General features: G+C 35.7%; 1 protein-coding gene across 2 annotated transcripts in view; it reads right to left on the reverse strand.

Annotated features, from left to right (window-relative positions):
* Positions 1-1,352: 1,352 nt before the first annotated feature.
* Positions 1,353-20,804, reverse strand: part of KDELC2 (KDEL motif containing 2) — a 26,428-nt gene continuing 6,976 nt past the window's right edge. For both annotated transcript variants that reach the window (XM_006913435.3, XM_015590580.2), the window contains exons 2-8: positions 13,036-13,233; positions 12,178-12,464; positions 9,555-9,771; positions 7,903-8,099; positions 6,379-6,573; positions 5,043-5,147; positions 1,353-3,608 (exon numbers count right to left, since the gene is read on the reverse strand). In XM_006913435.3, coding sequence (XP_006913497.2) covers positions 3,486-3,608; positions 5,043-5,147; positions 6,379-6,573; positions 7,903-8,099; positions 9,555-9,771; positions 12,178-12,464; positions 13,036-13,132 — 1,221 coding nt within the window. In that variant the 5' untranslated portion in view covers positions 13,133-13,233 and the 3' untranslated portion in view covers positions 1,353-3,485. The remainder of the gene's footprint in view (positions 3,609-5,042; positions 5,148-6,378; positions 6,574-7,902; positions 8,100-9,554; positions 9,772-12,177; positions 12,465-13,035; positions 13,234-20,804) is intronic.

Consider the following 20,804-nt stretch of genomic DNA (forward strand, 5'->3'; position numbering starts at 1 on the left):
CCTTGTTATAATATTCTCCCCCTTTACAAGTCTCTGTGTCACCTCATGCTATTCCAAATCAGGGACTCACTTAGTGAATCACTCTGACATTAAATGATAAGAACGTGGGGCAGAAATAAGCTATTTTCCTCAATGAACTCATTTAGCTCCCACCTAGATAGCAGGTCCCTATTCCATAATGCAGTGCTAATGGTACTAGTGACATAGGTGGTGGCAGTGAGCTCTTGTTACTCTTTGGGGAGGAGAAAATTAAGGGAGCAGGATGTGAAAGGGAAACAAACCGCTTTCATTTTTGTTTAGCTGGTTTATTGTCATTTGAAGCATGGTACTTCTTGGTGCCCACTAGTTCAAATTAAAAGTGTGATAATAAGCCTTAGAAATCATGGTGAGAGATTTGCTCTCTGCCTATTTAAAATATCCCCTATCACATGCTCTAAACTAAATTAGATGGGATTTGGTTAAGGAATATCTTAACTGTAAGGCTCAGATATTTGTCCCAAACCTTCTGTAGTGAGGGTAATCGTGCTACTTAATGCCCTTTTGTCAGCTTCGTGACACAGGTGGTCCTCAGTTCCTAGGCCCTCAGAGGTGTTCTGGTATCATAAAGAATATATCTGGTCTTTATCTCTGGTTCCCAATGCGGAGTTTCAAAAACGCTTAGAATTTCCTGAGTGATAAAAGTTTTCTGTTTGTTTGTTTTTAATTTTAATGAGGTACTTTCAGCTTCCAGAACTATGAGAAATAAATATTTGCTCTTTAAGCCACTCAGTCTGGTATATTTGTTCTAATGGCAACCTGAACTAAGACACTGCACAAATTGTATTTTCACCTGAAATAACTGAAAATAATGGTGTAAAGCCCAAATATCTTTTCCTGTAATGTTAGATTTCTGCTCATTAGAGATTTCATGGTGGTGGTTGAAGTTTTGGTTCATGTAGTTGTGAGGACCTAATGGAATTAAAATGAGACAACCCCAGTTACAGAAATACAAGGGCTATAGGTGGTTTCAATCTTTTTTAAAAAACGAAATTTATCTTTTTCAAAATTTTATTTACAAAATTTACTTTATTTAAAAAGTGTATGTAATATGTTCAATGATATAAAATTCTAGACAAAGTAGATTTAAAAACAACATAATGGACAATATAAATATCCATTTTCTTATGTATATCTTTTGTGCATTTATTGTCTTACTAGATTTATATTTTTCTTTATTTTAAAATTTGATTCATACTTATAGTAAAAACATTTTAAATATCATAAACAGGTATAAAGTAAGAAGTAAAAGTTCCCTTTTCTCCATCCCCTCCTCAGATATTGGTGCGTATTCTTCCAAACTTTCAACCACCAGATATATTTTTATTTTATTTAAATGTTTTCACATTACACATATTGTTCATTACTTATTTTTTTCACTGAATACTGTCATGGAAATCTTTCATGATAGTACATTTTGAGCTACTTCATTCTTTTTAATGGTTGTACTGTATTCCTTGATGTATCAATATCTTGCCAACTCCCTAATGATGGCTAAAGTGTTTCTAACATTTTATTAATAAAAACAATGTTGCACAAACATGTCCATAGCTTAGACAAACACAGTTATTATATTTACTTGAATATCCTTACATCCCTGCCCTCTTTTTAAAAATCAGATGTTTTTTCATGAAAGTTGAAGTATTAAAAATGACTAATGGAATATGTGGCTAAAATGTTAACTGAAAAGGAAAGAATCATGGTTTTAGTAATCCCATTTTTACTAAATTATATTCATGTCGACAAACCAGAAAGCCACATAAAAATCTTTTTAAAGGCTATGACTGAGTTGACGTGATGGAGGAGTATCAGGATTAAGGCTGCTTTCTCACTATGGAATTTCGTGAGGGGCTCCACTTAACTCCTTAGGTACATCCTCCCTGTTCCACACCCAGAAGCTGCCTGGTTTGTCTCAGCTCACTTTTAACTAGCAGGCCTGTTTGGTAGCAGGTCACATAAATTTTCAAAATTTAAGATGTTTCTAACAAAATACGATTAGCCATCAGGAAGGACCCGGGATTTGAGGTCTGGGAGATGTGAGGGAAAGCAAACTTTCTTTCCATAATCTCAGTTTTGATGAACCCCAAACTCCAAGTACAATACGTAGGACACAGACTCATTAGGCTATAGTCTCAGTATAGCTTGCTCTTTATTTTATACTTGGACATTTGTGCTTTTGAATAGCTGGTGGGTATTAAGAGTTTTTCATGGATACTTGGCTTTGATTACACTGTTCCTAAATGTGATTTAGCTTTTATCTAGTTAAAAAAATTATTAATTTTCAAAATATAATAGCTACAGCTACTTTAAAGTGCTTTCACTGTTTTCCAGATTAAGTAAATATTTCAATTAGGGAGGTAAATATTTTTAGATTGGGAGTGTGAACAGCTCTTGCTTTTGGAGTGTGTCCTTTAGTGAACTGAATCTTGGATTGATGGTGTTATATTACAAGGTGTATGTAATGAACTTCTGGGCTATAAGTCTTAAGTCTTGACCCAGTCCTAAAAGGCAAAGGAAATTTCCAAAATTTTTATCTTAGCAATGCAACCCAGTGAAATGGAGGAGGGGTGCAGTGAGGAATGAATGCTTGCCTTTGTTAGTTTATTAGTGAATCTCGAGATACCAGGCCTTCTGCAGTTGGTTGCAGAGATTTTCAAGTATCCTTTTTAATAATTAAAAAGAATTACAGATCCTCACCTCCCTATAGTTATCTCTTATCTATTCAATATATAGATAATGAACGGTACTCATAGGATGCTCTGATGTATTTTAATAACTGTGTTGTCCTTGATGGGTGTACAACCCAGATAGATTGGAAATTACTAGCTTAAGGCACAATTTATTCTTAATTTTGTCTCAGATATTGGTAAAACTTAGCTGAAAAGATATGAGTGAGCTCTAAAAAAATATTCCCTCCGTAGAATCCAAGCTACTTTAATAACTGAGCCATCCTCTTCTTCCTTAATTACTCTTATCAGACCATCTACGAGGGGGCTTGCTATTACTGAATGTCAAAAGCAGCTTGTAGGAGGAGAAACTATCCAGCAAGTGGGATGAAAAACCCTGTACAAATACTTTTCCTTCATAAATGGAAGGGGAAGAGGGCAAGTGAACAAGGGATAGAAACAATCCAATAAATATGATGTATATAGTTTCGCAGACAGTGGTTTATATTTTGGCAAGCCTCTCTACTGCGATCCCCAAGTTTTCTTTTTAGAGAAACTGTGATGCTGATAATAGCAGTTCTTACTGAAAAGAAATTAATATCTGAAAGTATTTGGTAATACTTGCTCTAATATTGCTCTATCCATCCACATTATATAAAGATACCAAGAGAACTACTTCTCTGGGTAAAGTCTTATAAACTGTGGTCTTCACGGCTTAGATTTTCTTGAATGCTTCCATTGAGGATGTAGCCAGCATAAGTAGGAGTATGAATCCAGACTGACTTAGAGCTCTTCTCTTGGCCTTTTCCTGTGGCATTGGCAGATGGATGTGTTGTCATCTGGCTGAGGAACAAGTTCCATTCCATCACGTATTTCAGGTTTGCTGGACTGGCGCTCAGCATATTTCTGAAATGTATTTTTGAAAGCAACAAAAGGATTAGTCCACACTTCGTTTTATTGAATCCTCCCTACTCTTGCTGTCATTTCTAGTTGCTGCATATCTTCAGACTAAAACCAAAGGTCTGGTTTGGACTGGTTACTGCAGTCCTAAAGTTACATTTGAACTTTAGTTGTTACAGGTACTAGTATAATATTTCATAATCTAAGAAGGAACGCTAATCTACAACTTTATGTTTAGGTAGGAAGCCTCTACAAAAAAGATGTCAAGTGGCCCTGTTTGAAACAACAGCACTTCTTAGCATTTATCCTCTGCTTGTTAATGAATAATTAACTTTACTGAATATTCAAATCAGCAAACAAAGGTGATAAACATCTCGAAATAAAGTTGGTGGCCTCACACATCCTTCCCTTTAGGCTCGTAGTCACACGTATTTTATAAATGGCAACAGGCCTGTGAAATCTTCCTCCACTTTAGCCACTGACAAATATTCCTATGCATTGGATATTTCAGATCAGTGGTTCCCGGTACATTTAGCTGTAAACTCCTGGTCCAGGGCCAAGCCAAACAAAATACTGACATGAGTACAAGAGCCTAACTGATATTGTAGGGGAAGAAACTCCTACTATTAAAATTATAGGTAGGCCAGCAGGAAGAAGAGAACTCATTTAAGGGAAAGGCTGCTTCTAGTAAATAGTATAATTTATTATTTAATTATTTTAATGAGAGGGTAGCATTCACAAGCATCTAAGGAAATTTACTTTTTCTGTACCCACAAAGAAAGTTTAGGTTAAAAACAAAAACATTTGTTATTTTTTCCTTCCTGACTAGGTATTACTAAGTAAAACACAGGGAGTTACTCAAAGAACCACTCCTTGGATTCTCAATAAACATTTGTATAGTTCTTCAGTATTCAGTCCTAAAGTATTAGAACTATTATAAATATTTTTCATTTGTTTGATTGTTTTATATAACAAACTAAGTATTTGCTTTCCATCTTGTACTGTGGTAGCAAAAGCATGACTCTTAAGTAGTAGGGAGAACAAAGAGGTGGACATTTTGAGCAGAAAGAGATGTTAATGACTTCTAGTCTATGGCTCTTATTTTCCAGATGAGGGAAGATGTTCTCTGAAGTTCAGAGAACACCTAAGCTAGGAATTCTGTGAGGCATTTAATAAAACAGCACTGACAAGATGGGAGAAGCTTTTAATCTATTTTTGTAAGGGCTCTAAGCATTCTTTTTTTATATAATAATGAATGGAGATAAAAATATGTTGGCTACAAAGGGACTTAGCACTACTCTTACTTTCCATAGGCTGGTGAATTGGCTCAACCAGAGTTCCACAGGCTGACTCTCTGAACCCCTCCAGAAAGCAAGGCACTAAGGCCAAGCATGTGGTCTGAGGATACATGACCCAGCAGGATGGATACTCTGCACTGACCTGCAGTACTCTGTAATAATAGCAGTAAAGCCTGTGTGGCTGTAGCAAGTCCCTAGCAGTCAACTGCCCTTCTTTTGCAATTCTCTTGGCTTCTTGATCATTTTCCTGAAAAGTTTAAAAAGAAACAATGAAAGAAAATTACTCTCATGACCCATAGACAAAGCTAAGGTTGAGTGTGAGATAGGACAGACATAGGATTGAATACAAATGGCATGGGAGAGATGGCACATGATGAAAATATAACATAAGAATGAGGCTATGGAAATAAAGTACTTTCTTAGACATCTCTGCTACATGGAAATAATCATACGTGTTTGCGTCCTATTCCACAGGCCCATTAACCCTACCCATCTTCCAAGTGCAACAACCCACATGCAGCCTCTATTGTGACTATCCTGGTATTTTCCTAGCTATCCAGGAAGTTTATGTCTCATCACCACTTCCCCCATTCTAGCCTTCTCTGTTTAATATTAAAATACAAACTAGAATAGAATGAATCAGTTTTAATGTTACAACACCTCTTAAAAACCCCATTTAATATGCAACCAGAGTCCAAAAGTTACCTATGAAAGACTATACTGTTGTAATAAAAAATTCAGTCATTAGTACTCCCAGGCTATTCCTTCAGTTCCAGGAATAGTCAGCATTCCTAATTATACTTTTGGAAAATAGTTAATATTCTACCATGCTGCCCATAGGAAAAATCATTTGTAAGCAATTCTAACTCTTTATACAGGGTCACAAAAATTATTCTGCCTCAAGCACCCAGTTATTTCCATAACTGAATATTGCCTCTCAGGAACTTAGAGAATAAAGTCTTACGATGGAAGAGTAAATTTTTATACTTTTATAATAAAATACAATAGCTTTTAACACTTCCTTTTAAAAAGAATTATTTTATGGGAAACTTGTGATTCTTGGGATGTTGTATATCATGCATTTATTACAAACGTGTGCCGTTTTCTAATTGGTAAAGAGTACCATAATTGCCTTAAATATTTTCTTGTGCATTATGCACTTTAACCCTGGTCTTTTCGATCTGTAACTTGCATGTGGTGTGATTTTGCTTCTCTGTGTGTTTATATGCATGAATAGTGCTTCTTTTAGAAAAATCTATATTCTAGAATTCAAATCTAAAAATCCTCAAAAATGTTGACAGAGGGTATACAAAATGATCCTGATATTGGTTCTTTAGATGTTTCAAGGGAATAAAACTTTCAGAAAACATTTCTTTTGACTAAATTATGTCAAATTAAATTGTGTTATGATGGAACTCATGTCACTAATACTTGTGAATTTGTTATTGCCTAAAGAAACTAAACTTCCAAAAGCGTACCTTGGCCCATTTAACTTTCTCTAGTAAATCCCCAAGGTTCCTTTTGATCGGAACGTAATGTTTCCAAGGCTTTAGTGCCACATAGAAATGTTCATAATATGGTGAGTCCTGCTTCAGAACCAGACTGTCACCCAGCATGAGATACGGGTATCTGTAAGCAGCCACGGTCCCATCCACATTCACTTGATACTTGTACTAAAAGATTAAAACAACATAAACAAAAATTTTAACAGTCATTTGCTTCATTCTGCTTCTCATCAATACTGTCATACTAAATATAAAGCAATTATTTTCCACTTTCTAACTTTATTGTTTAACAGTTTTATATTTTATTTTGTAACTCACAGTTTCTCTTTGTATTAACATCATAAGCAGACTGTACAAGGTCAATTTTAGGAAATACAATGCATTTCAAGATAAGACGATAAATAATTTTAACAATCAAGAATACCATTTCAACTATGTCTGTGTAATGGGGAATTCAGATTTCTGTAACCAAGTAGAAAAACTATTTTCAAAAGTTCTATATTAAAGCTAAATGTTGATAACAATGTACACTTTCATTTACACAGTTTCCTCTGTTTCTTGTACCCACATAAGTATGAAAAAGGAAGGCATTATCTCAAAGCTCAGTTTTAGAGTTGAGAAGACAGAAACCTGGAGAAGTTTAAGGACCAGTGTAATGCTGGTGACAAAGTACATACTCTGTTTACATACTTATTGGATTGATAAACTTTGATTTACATCTCACAACCACGTTTCTTGGGAAGTCAATCTCATTCAATTATAATAACGTGAAGCAGGTACTGTCATTCTCCCATTTTTTTTTCATAAACGAGAAAACTAGTGTTTAGAGAAATTTATAAACCTCTATTCTCTGAGTTCAAATCCCTTGTTTTTTCATTATATGAGACTGAGACGGAAAGAATATATTCACAGATTTACTAATTAATATTTTTCCTAAATAATTGGTACCAAGGATTGTACTAGCCAGTCAGGTTTTGTCACATTGTTCATATCTCATCTCCTTTGAACCTCACGACAGTGCTCTCAAGGAGCCAGGCAGGCATCACCCCCTGCGTGTTTAGAGGTCAGAGGCACTAAGAGATGAAGGCCCCACCTTTAGTAGCAGAGGCAGGACTAGAGGCAGGACCTAACCACAATGCTAGTTCCTATTTCACTTATATGGAATTTGTACTCTATTTACAAAAGGCATTTGAGAGCGTTTTATGTAAAAGACATATACATTTCCAGTTTGCTAAAAGCAAATACAAAAAAGAGAAAAACAGAGAAATGTACCCAAACCCTAGGTTAATCCTTGTACTATGTTTTAAGTATTAAATATAGTTCTGAGCTACTTGGTAGGTGAAATTAACAATAACAAAAGGAAACCACAATGAGTTTTGTAATTCCTCATGCCTCATAAGAAAGTGTGTGTCAGTTCACAAGGCTAGAGAAACGCCCAAGCCTAGCTACGTACAAATTTATCACTTCATATCCAACCAGGTTGACTTAAATGCATACCTTAAAGAAATCAAAGAAACCTATCAATTTAGCTTTTCCAAGTTCCTTTTCTTTCTCTTGGAAAAAGAAATACCCCGTGATTCCCGCATCTAGTAGCTCTGGATTTTCTTTGGACAGCTGCACCAACTGGAGCCTCTCCTCTCGGCTGTCTCTACCTCTGAAGAAAGCTTTCTCGGTTTTATTGATCCAGGAAGGCCCTAGAAGTTCGAGACCATTAAAAAAAAAAAAGAAAGAAAATATTATAAATTTGACATTTTATAAGGTAAATATAATCATCTTTAATCTACTATTGTCATTTAAGAAGTTAGAGCTCTTTTACCAACAACATGTCTTCTAAAGTAAGTACTATTTCCAAAAAAATATGGGACTAGAATGCTCTAATTTCATCCATTTGTCTACTAGTGAGAGCTCGCTCAAGTGTTGGAGTTCCTTTTGTGCAACATTAGGAAATATCCAAAATAAGGTTGGATCAGTTCAGAGCAAAAAGAGATTAAATGACTTGGCCTACTCACTAAGGCATTAGCTTCTTCCATCTTTTGCATTTCACAATAAAAAATAATGAACTAGGCTTTTGTTTTTAGATAGGGTGACCAGAACAACCTACATAAGTAACACGCACAGGTCTTTAATGCTTAGGTTGCTCAGAATTTTGAGCACATAATTTTTGAATACAGGGAAGGCTTTTTCTAGTAATATTCTGTTAAATGCAAATATATAAGCATATATAAATAGATATATTTATATCCTCTCTTTCCTGAGAGGGAAATATTCTGAAAGAATTAATTTATATCTATTTCTGTTATTCTAAAAAAGGGTCATTAGTAAACAGCTGTCAGTGTTCTAAGGGGTAAATCATATAACATAGAAATTGGATGTGTCAATCTCCTATGTTAGCACACGTTTCAGACATTCACTGTTATCAAATAAAAAGTAGGTCAGTTTTAAAAAAGTAGGTCAGTTTTTATCAAATAAAAAGTAGGTCACATTATCTTTAGTTTACAAGGAATCTCTGATTTCATCTATTAAATAAGTCCACCAAATCACAATAAGCAGAAATAGAGGCTATAAAGACAAGGCAGGGTTTTTCTACTCAGGAAGTTCAGTGTAATAAAAAGATATGTCATAACATAAATCTAAGGCCATCAAACACGGGGAAAGGAAATGAGATTTTAAAGGATCAAGAGAGGCAGAAAGAGGAAAGAAGAGAATTCCTTACAAAGTGTTGGAGGTAGTAACACTCAAATTATATTGCTATCACAATTCTCTTACACATGAATATAATTTTATATTTTTCAAAATGCTCTCTTACTTCATCTAGCAATATAAAGGTATTGGAGTCAGAATTAAATTAAGTGACAATTTTACCAAATATATATTTCCAAATAGTATTTATAAGTGAGCAACTCAAAAGAGACTCAGTTATGGTAGGTTTGGACATTACTAGGCCAACCCACGTATCTTTAATTCTTGGATTAGAAGAATCCTAAACAAACTACTTTATAGAGTTTAGGGTGCTGTTTTTCTTTTTTCTTGGTTAGAATATAAGGAAAATGGTTATTTTAAGTATATACATATTCTCTCTCTGATTAAGCATTCCCTTCCCCTTTTTTTTTACCTCTAAGCTTTTTCTTAGAGAATGAACTTAATTTTACCTGTATTTCCCTGAATAGAGAGGAGATCATTTGTAACACCCCTCATTGCTTCAAGTGTGGAGTGGGTGATGTCATATGTTGGAAGGATAATATCTTGTGAATCCAGAGAACCACACCATGAAATGATAGGTAAAGGGCCAGGAGTTTCATTGACTTTTCGATGTTCCAAGGGCCAATCTCCAAGATTAATATAAAATTCTAAATCTGGGAGAAGGACCTAAATAAAAAAAAGTATAATCATCACTGCTGGGAAAATCTCAGTCTTTGGCACTAAATGCTTTCGTTCTTTGGCTTTCTTAAGTATTTCGGATAAAACTGAACATTTGAAAATAGCAGCAGAAGAGAGAATGCCTCTCAGTCAACAGTAGTTTCAGAAAATCAAGGATGAGGATGACACATCGTCAATTCACTTAACCAGGAGCCAGCTACCTCTGTTCAGAGGTGACATTGTAAATTGTTTAGTATTATAGAAGTGGAAATTGTGTAGAAAGGTATAAATGAGTGGCTACCTTTCTGCCAGCCGCTTAAGTGAGAATCTATAAAGTTAGACCCAAGCCCTTGTTTTTCTTCGTTATCAAACCTCTTTATCACATCTACCTTTGTTTCTGCAATTTGCTACTCCATTTCCATCTCCATGGCCAATGCCTTAGTTTAGGCCTTTATCATCTCTTGCCTACATTATTGCAATAGCTTCCCTACTAGTGGTTCTGATACTAGTCTCACCCCACTGTAAACTGCTCTCTACATTGCTGCCCTAATTTCTAAATCCCAAATTAATGTTACTATCAGGTTTAACAGAACCTTAAGCCTGTAGGACAAAGTCTAAACTCTCTGGCTAAAATTCAAGGCTTTACTATCTTGTTATGGCTTAGCTTGAGCCTCAATTTCCATCTGCCCATATATCACTAAACTTTAGGCTACTCTCTGAAATTATGTAATTCTCTGCTGTTGGAATGTTCTTCTACTCATTCACTTTGAAGTCTCCTTTCTCATCCTAAACTCAGATCTAATGTTACCTCCTCTGACTCGCCCTGCCCAGGCACTTTAACCTGGATACCTATTTTTCTTACAGGCTTATCGTGTAGTGGCACAATTATTTGTTTGTATTCACATCCTACCCTAACTTTCAAATAACAAAAACAAGTCCCACTAGAGTGAGCTGCTCTAAGACCAGAGTGAGTCTCAATTATCTTAGATTTCTTCCCAGTCACCAGGCAAAGAAACTGGAACAAAAGGGAAGGGAAAGGGATGTGACTATTCACCTTATTGCTTCTCAGCTATCATTTATAAGCTCATTAATAAACTCCAAATCCAAAGTTCTCCCTATGGAACAGGGTTCTTCAATCTCACCACTATTGACATTTTGGTCTGAGTAATTCTTACCATGGGAGACTAGCCTGTGCATTGTAGGGTGTTTAGCAGCAATACTGACCTCTACCTGCTAGATGGTAATAGCAACTTCCCCAGTGGTGACAACCAAAAATGTCCTAGACATTGTCAAATGTCCTCTGAGGGGGAAAATCATCCCTAGTTAAAAACCACATGAGCACAAGATACAGGAATGCAGGACAGGGTGGACTGGTGGTAGCCTAGGAAGATAGCACCATTTTTAGGATCGGATGCTCAGAATATGTTCATATTGTGGGCCGAGGGGTAGAGCGGGGGAGAGGGGAGGCGACTAGTATTTAAAATAAGAAATGACTGTAGCTACACATTCAGCATACTTGTGAAATTGTATAATTCATATCAGGAAAGTTGGCTTTTGGTTTAGAAAACTACCTTGACGTTCTTTCTGGGTAAGAAAGATAAAAATTGCCCATCTTCACCCTTCACTCCTCATGGTCAGGAAGAAAGAACAAAAGTCACTATAAATTGCTCAGAGTTTTGCAAATGGGGAAAGAGAGGCTCAATAGAGGGATGGAGTGGTAGGGGTTTGGGTGATATATAAAAGTCTTCTGAAAGATAGAGGATCCAAGCATACTTAGTAAGAAGCCAAGATCTGACGATCAAGGACAGCCAGTGAGAAATTCCCAGAGGCAAGGATGACTGACAGTCTGATTAATATAGGGATATCTATTTTTGAATGTTAGGGTTTTGTTTATTATTTTTTAAACTATGTACTGGTACAAAATAACTTTTCTTTCTTACCCCAACCTTCAGCAAAATGTGCCATACATAGTATCTTATAGAGATGCTTAGGGCAAAACAAGGAAGATGTGTTCTAAATTCAAGTTATTTTTAGATGACAAGAAGAACACAGCTGCAGAAAGTAAAATCTGAATGGAAGGAATATTCAGTAGGAATGGAGAACTTCTAGAACTGACCCTGAGGCTGTCAACATCTAGGAATTCACAGAAACCTTGGGAGTGCCCTGTGTGGCCTACTCATCGGAGATGGAGGCTCAAGCCATTTAATGGAGGCTCAAGCCACATAAATATTACAGGAAAGGGAGATTCATAGAGGTAGAGAACTTAGGAACACTCAGGAGGTAGACACTTTAGATGCACATTTCAAAGCCTGGAATATACTTTCATTCTTTGCCATTATTCTCCTAAGCATTTAAATGTTACGACTAAATAATGAAATTACACTGTTTTTAAAAACAATGAATTCATTCTCATACCTTTCTTGCCAGTGATAGCAAAATCTCATCTGAGAACATTTTGAAGTCTGTGTACTTCCCTAAAGATCTCCGGTAGATGTGGTTATTGAGAATCGTGTAATGGACGATGGCACCCCTCTCATCCCCAAACCTTTTTGGAACTTGGTTTAGCATCTGCTGCAGATCGATGCTGGGGAAAGAAGCAAAATCTTTTGCAATCTGTGGTTCATTAGTTGGACAAGAAAGAGTATTCTGCCAGGCCTGAGGAGTCTCTTCTGGACACTCACAGTATTCGTGGTACACTGGTCCTAGGAAAGGCAAAACACATACAATGCCACTCTCTATTAACAAACACAACACAGGGAGTTGTTTCTGCTCCTTTGTGAACATGGGATAACTTCCTGGTGAATTCTAAGATTAGTCAGATAGGGGAATCTGCCCTAAACACATCAATGGTGAATGTAGTTATGTCAGAGTCCTGTGCTTCTACTTTCTGTCTTCCTTCACACCCTCCTAGACAATCTAGTATGGCCTATGCTCTCTCCCAATATAACCTACTCCTGGTCAATTAGCCAATAAATTTATTTCTAGTGAATTAAAAATGGCTGATGAACATAAAGGAACCTACTTTATGCAAAAGAATGAAGAGTACTGAAAATGGTAACTATCTGGCTAAACACGCAAGATTTTTTTAATCATTTAAACCTCTTTAAGTTGCTTAGTTTTCTTTCTCTTAAAATTTTAAGTAAAATTGGGCTCCAGGGGATATGTATACCATGTTTGCTCTGTTGCATATACCTTGGAGGTCATCCTAACCCATTCTGAAAGGCATGGGATCTACACATAAGACTGGCTCTGGATTATGTAATAATCACTTACCTTTCAAAATATAGGGAGACTGAGCTACATGCTCATCACCATAAAGGATGTCTATCTTCAGCCCTTCAATGGCCGTTTCATACATCCTATACCGCATCAAAAACGTTCCATCATTCCTGTCCAAAGGTTTGGACGTGTGAATCCGGACTAACTCTTTAGGTGAAAGAGATTTGATTACTACTTTGAATAGTGTTTGACCTGAAAGAAAAAGTACATATAAATAACTCTACTACTTCATAGTTGTCTTAACAATTAGTGGATAAGTGTTTCTACATGGAAGTTACTTATTTTTCTAGTATCAGTAGTAAACAAAATTATTTTACTTTGGAAGATCCTTGAGGCCAGAAACTATTCTGGCTTATCTTCAAACCAAGGACCTGACTCAATGTTGATTCATTAGTCACTCAATAAAGATTTATTGAATGAACAACATCAACTCATAAAAAAGGCAAGGAAGAGATCAACTTTTTGCCTTTTTGATCTTTTCTTTTTGGGGTAGGTTTGAAGCCCAGGTAGTTAAAAATCTGTGAACTCTTAGAATGAGAGAGCTCTAAGGCAATCCAATTTTCTTCTTGTAAAATATACACAAGCTTCCTTGTACACCATTTTCTTCTTGTAAAATATACACAAGCTTCCTTGTACTCTCATTTCTGAGGAAATTTTCCTTTTGCCAACCCAAATTTCAAGCTATACTTCTAAGCCCATTTCCTTAAGTAGAGAGATATTATAGCTAGTTACTAGACTGGGCACACATACACACACAACTTTGTAACTACTAGAGTTTACTTATCTAAGCTTGTTTCCTCAGGCTGAAATGGAACAGTTATACTAGGATGATCTAACATCCCTTTCAACTCCAAAATTCTGTGGGTTTTCTGTTCTAGGATAAACAGTACCTAATTAGCTTAGCAAACTTTCCCTTCTCTTTGCAGTATATTGGCTGACTTCTTTGGGCTTTGAAATAATACTGTTGTGGTTAATGTCACAGTGGCCCAAGTGTAAAAGTTTGGATACCTTTCTTCAGAGAGTGCAGAGGATATAGCTGCACTCAGTGCAGATCGGATCCTCAGGAGCTTTAAGAATAAAGATCAATTAGTGTCCTAACCACAGTTAATTACCATACCAAAGGGCATTTTTTAAAAAGTGGTGAATCCTCTGAAATCAACAATAAGTTGTGACAAAAGTACCTTTTCATCTCATATCTCTCGTATTATGAAATTAAGCATGTTTAAGATATATATAGAGAGAGAGGTTACTGAAAAAGTTTGTATCGCCTATTCTCAGTTTCTAAATATCGTGATAAAGTTTCTACTTTCTTTTCATCTTCACGGGTTTTATTTTTTCTTTTGGGTCCGGAGAAATGTTTCTCAGTTTCTTCAATTTACTAACAGTAATGTACTATGTGAAATCTTCCTATTAATTAATTAAGTACTGAACATACACATTTTAGGATGTTTGAAATAAATGTGATTAAATTATGAAAGAAATCCGTTAAAATAAATGAACTATAATAGGTAAATAAAAGGGATGGTTATAAAAGAAAGGCAATAATTTAGAGTGAAATTATTTAAAATGTTGGCAATTACCTGAAATGCTTAATGAACACATAAGTTATTGATTTGCTATTTCCCATTTGGTTTCAGAAAATCAGTGGGGTATGATAGAGTAAAAATCAGGAAGGCAGAGCCTGGAGACTAGAAAGCCATTGCCATTATTCTCTCTCCAGACTAGAAACAGTCCAACAGTCTTCTTGTCTCCTGAGCAAATAGTCTTGTTCTCTACAAATTTATGATTTTAATAAACAAAGCAAATATAAGACAAGCATAGTAATCACTGTGATTTTTTGGAATGATCTCGATTTACAGAAGAAAACTGGCTCCAAAACGCTTTATTATTTTTAAATTGAAAGTATTGGACTAGATCTTTGTGGTCTCTTCCAGTTATAACATTTTTTTTGGTCTCTGAAATAGCATTTAAAAGTTATATTTTAAAATGTACATATAAAAATATAAGATAGCTATTGGAAATGCATATTTTAAATGTTAGGTTATTTTTATAGTAATCCTTCATGCCTGTGTCATTGTTGGCATGAAATTAATGTTAGAATCCATGCAAAATAATAATGATCAGGAATGAAATAAAAGCAATTCCAACCCCATAAAAGAGAAAATGAGAAGAGTGCAATTTCAAATTGTTTTAAAATGAAGAAATGTGAATTCTCATTTGCCCCGGGGTCTAAAAACAAACAAACAAACAAACAAACAAAAACAATTAAAGCTCAGCTTGAGTTTTTCTACTTCAAAAATTCAAAAGTTTTTAAGAGAGATAACTAATTGAATAAGAATGCAGTGACTATGTAGGCAAAAGGAGGTTGGCAGTATCAGTCTTACGTCATTAGAATCAGAAATTTTGAAGATTTCTGATTTGGAAAGAAATCAAAAGCATTTTTTAAAAAAATTCACTTACTTAGCACTTATTTGCCAGTCCCTGAGATTGAAGTTTTTCTAGCTTATTTCCTACAAGAACCTGTAAGGTAGGTATTGTCACTCCATTTTACAGAAATCAGAAAACCAAGGCTCCCTTGAAGAATTTAAGTAACTCTCTAAGGTCACATGCATAAGAGTAGCAGAGCCAATATTTGAACACAGTTTGAATACCGACCTGAATCCACCTGGTCACATTGTATAATGTTAGCATACAGATTCACAGAATTCAAAGTTGGAGAAACAATCTCTGGCACTTCTGGTAGAATAGAGTCATCAACTCCTGCCCCTTGTTTAGGAATTTTATTAAGGCTCTCTGCAGCTGCAACAAAAGTGTAGAGCCCACATGGCCAAGGGAGCAGAGTTTAGAAGGCCAATTTGTTTTGCCTTGAGGCTAATTGGAATCCCCCGAAAATGTCTGACTGCCATCAGACTGTGGATATTCTCTAGGAACTTATTAAAAACTGATGAACGACAATCATATCATGGCTGACTTGATTAAAGGGAAAAAGCATTGAGCTAGGTATTCAAGGGTTGGGTGTCTGGTCTTGGCTCTGACACTTAACAAGCTATGGGGCCGTAGGCAAGACATTTTAGCTTCACTGAGTTTCAGTTTCTCGTGTGTAACGTGAATGAATAATAGCTATCCTTCTTACGTCACAACACAAGGAGAACAAATTAAATAGAGCAGAGTTTAAAACAGTAAAATGTAAATATATATATGCCTTACTGTTAAAGTGTACAGCTGAAACTTATTGGATTTCGTTAACCAAAGTCACCATAAAAAAGATAAAACAGTAAAATGGTACACGACTAGTAGATTAAAATTATTTTATGAAGATATCATTACTGATAAAAGTAGAAGAGGACTGAGTGGAAAACGAACAGAGTTGACTCTTGAACAACATGGGTTTGAGCTACATGAGTACACTTACATGCATATTTGTTTTTTAATAAGTATACAATCAGCCCTTCATATTCTTGGATTTCCCATGTACAGATTCAACCAACCACTAATTGAAAATGGTATTTTCGATTTGTGGTTGGGAATCCGTGGATGCCGAGGACTAACTGTATGCATTGTTCTACACCACTTTATATAAGGGACTTGAGCATTTGTGGACTTTGGTATCCATGGGAGTCCTGGAACCAATTTCCTCTGACATGGAGAAACACTGTGGTTAAGTTTTTGGAGAGTCAAAGTTATACACAGATTTTTTACTGCACCGGGGTCAGCACACCTAATTCCATATCGTTCAAGGGTTAACTATATTTGTATCTTACCATCTTGACATAGTCCAACCATTCTCCCTCCAGCCCTCTTTTCTTTTCTTCAACAATATTTACTGAGCATCTCTGCCAGGCACTATGCTAGATGCTGAGAATATAAAAAATATCAACAGGTTCTGCCTACATTAATTATAGAAGGAAATATTCAATTTAAGTTAGAGGTTAGTGAAAATAAAGATATAGATAGGTTTTTTTTCCCATCCAAGGTCATAGACCCCTTAATTTCTGTCTGTGGACTCCAGTTTGAGATCCCCTGCTTTAGATCATTCAAGTTCACAACACGTTTGTTATCTAGGTACCTGGAGATATGCAGCATAATAATGGTAGTCAGACACTGTTAAACAGGAGCGATAATTACAATAATAAAAGGAATTTTGATAAGTCGAGTAAAACGATTTACAGCTTGAGAAAAATTTGCCTCTTTTTCAATAAGTCCTTGGAGAAGGAAAATTTTCAGAACTTGCAAATGAATGATGGTGACAGAAGATGTAAGAAACTGGTTGGATTTGCTTTTCAGAACTATAAGACAGCCTTTTAAATGGAAGCTAGAAATCAAGTGGCTTGAAAGGAAACAAGTAGAATCTAAGGGAATGAAAGTGAGGTTGTCTGAAAAGACTTGGTGAAAGTCTTTTTTTTTTTTCTTATGACTTTTTTCCTGATTATAAAAACAGTATGATCACTTTGGGGAAAAATTTTCTTGGGAAGAAAGAAGAGTGAAAAAAACGTCCTTACTCTCTTGCCACAACCACTGATAACACTGATGAAAAAGCTGTAGGTTATTTACAAGATTAGAATCAAACTGTATAGTTTCTTTTCTGTTTATTCTATCTTTAACCTAAGAGAAGTATTATTAAATAATCTTTTAAAACTTTACTTTGAAAAAATTTTTAAATTTAATTATAAAAACACATAAATTTGACCATCTTACGATATTTAAGTGTACAGTTCAGTAGTGTTAAATATATTCATTTTTGTGCAATGAATCTCTATACCTTTTTCATTTTGCAAAACTGAAACTCTATAGCAATTCAAAAACTTTCCGTTTCCCTCTTCTATCAGGCCCTGACAACCACCATTCTACTTTCAGTGTCTATGAATTATACTACTGTAGATACCTCATATAAGTGGAACCTAAAACATTACTTTTCATGACTGTCAAATATTCTATCACATGAATGTACCATATTTTTATTTAGCAATTACCTTATAGTTGGCTATTTAAATTTACTACAGTACACAATTATAATGCTGCAATAATATCCTTGCATACAAAAATCTTTTACCACATTCTGATCATTTTCTCAGGACAGATACCTGGAAATCAGGTTACCAGATTAAAGGTCATAGGCATTTTTTGTAAATGACATTTTTTAAATGTTACATTTTCTAACTGTTAAAACTAATTTTTTTTTGTACATTAGGTTTGTAAATGTTAAAAACTCTTGATACTTTTGGATAATTACTTTCCAAAAATATTTGACTAATTTGTGTTCCACCAGCAGAGGTTGAAGGTCCTGTCTGAGAGTATCTCAATGCTCCCTTAACAGCTTTGAGTATTAACATTTAAAAAAATTGCCAATATTAAGAAAACTATAGGCCAATATCTCTTATGAACATTGATGCAAAAATCCTCAACAAAATATTAGCAAACCAAATTCAGCAATACATTAAAAATATCAAACACCATGATCAAGTTGGATTTATTCCTGGGATGCAAAGTTGGTTCGATATCTGAAAATCAATTAATGTGATACACCACATTAACAAATCGAAAGATAAAAACCATATGATCATATCAATAGATGCAGAAAAAATGTTCGACAAAATCCAGCATCCATTTATGATAAAAATCCTCAGCAAAGTGGGAATAGAGGAAACATACCTCAACATAATAAAGGCCATGTTTGACAAACCTACAGCTAACATTATACTCAATGGGGAAAGGCTAAAAGCATTTTCCTTAACATCAGGAACAAGACAAGGATGCCCACTTTCACCACTCCTCTTCAACATTGTATTGGAATTCTTAGCCACAGCAATAAGACAAGAACGAGAAATAAAAGGCATCTGAATTGGGAAGGAAGAAATAAAACTCTCGTTATTTGCCGATAACATGATACTACATATAAAGAACCCTAAAGATTCCACCAAAAAACTGTTAGAACTGATCAGTGAATTCTATAAAGTAGCAGGTTACAAAATAAATATTCAGAAGTCAGTGGCATTTTTATACACCAATGATGAACTTTCAGAAAGAGAAATTAAGAAAACAATCCCATTTACAATTGCGTCGAAAACTATAAAATATCTGGGAATCAAATTAACCAAGAAGGTAGAAGACCTGTTTACAGAAAATTCTAAGTTATTGAAAAAAGAAATTGAAGAAGATACAAATAAATGGAAGCATATACCCTGTTCATGGGTAGGAAGAAGCAACTTCATTGAAATGGCCATACTACCCAAAGTATTCTATAGATTCAGTGCAATCCCTATCAAAATACCAATGGCGTTTTTCAGAGAGCTAGAACAAACAATACTAAAATTTATATGGAGCCATAAAAAATCCCAGATAGTCTATGCAATCTTGAGAAAGAAGAACAAAGTTGGAGGTATCACAATACTTGATAGCAAACTATACTACAAGGCTACAGTAATCAAAACAGCATGGTACTGGCATAAAAACAGATACATTGATCAATGAAACAGAATAGAGAAATAAATCCTGAAATAAATCCACACTTATATGCTCACTTAATATATGACAAAGGAGGTAAGAATATACAATGGGGTAAAGACAGTCTCTTCAATAAATGGTGTTGGGAAAATTGGACAGGTACATGTCAAAAAAAGAAGCTGGACCATCTTCTTACACCGTATACAAGAATAGACTCAAATGGATTAAAAATTTCAATGTAAGACCCGAAACCATGAAACTTTTAGAAGAAAACGTAGGCAGTAAACTCTCTGATATTACTAACGGGAATGTCTTTTCAGATATATCTCCTAGGGCAAAGGAAACAGAAGAAAAAATAAACAAATGGGACTACATCAAACGAAAAAGTTTTTATACAGCAAAGGAAACCATCAACGAAACAAAAAGACAACCGACTAGGAGAAGATATTTGCTAATGATACATCTAATAAGGGGTTAATATCCAACATCTGTAAAGAACTCATACAACTCAACAACAAAAAAACAAACAGTCCAATTAAAAAATGGACAGAAGACCTGAACGGATACTTCTCCATAGAGGAACTACAGATGGCTAACAGGCATATGAAAAGATGCTGAATGTCATTAATCATCAGAGAAATGCAAATTAAAACCACAATGAGGATTCCGCGGAAACACAGCAGAATGAGAGATGTCCCTAGATCTCTCCCTTGAAACAACAATAAGCTGAACATATAAAACACAACGAAAAACACCAAAACTGCACACCAGCACGTCTGAGCGTGGGATCTGTGCATAAGAGCTACCACAGGTCAGAACTCCGGGTGTTGGGTGGTGGACTGGGAGTAATAAAGAAGTTGCCTCTCCCAGCCACGGGAGCTCCCTGTAGGAGGACGGGGAGGGGTGAAGGCTCAGCGACTTTCCTGAACAACCCTGCCTGGAAGTGCAGGGGCTTGTACACAGACAAATGGAGGGCCCAGTCATCAGAGCAGAAAGCAGAGAAACAGGGCAGGACCACGGAGAAACAGCAGCTGATTTTTACCACCCCTGGTTGCAAAACCGAGTCTGAGCCGCAGTCCCCAACCCCCCACCCAGAGAGACCCTCCCTCCATACCCTCTGAGACCCCATCACTGAGCGGAGCCCCAGGGGAATCTGAGCAAAGGCTACCCTAACTGCTAGGGATCCAAGAGGCTTAGACGCCGCCTACTGGAAACCAAAAGAAGAGCGCCTTCTTTGCAGCAGGCTAAAGAGACCTTTATTTAATAAATCTTCTTTCTGGAAAACCAACAGAATACACTTCCATTAATGCCCACGTGGAGAA

The sequence above is a fragment of the Pteropus alecto genome, unplaced genomic scaffold (assembly GCF_000325575.1).
Source record: "Pteropus alecto unplaced genomic scaffold, ASM32557v1 scaffold385, whole genome shotgun sequence".
Classification (NCBI taxonomy): Eukaryota; Metazoa; Chordata; class Mammalia; order Chiroptera; family Pteropodidae; genus Pteropus; species Pteropus alecto.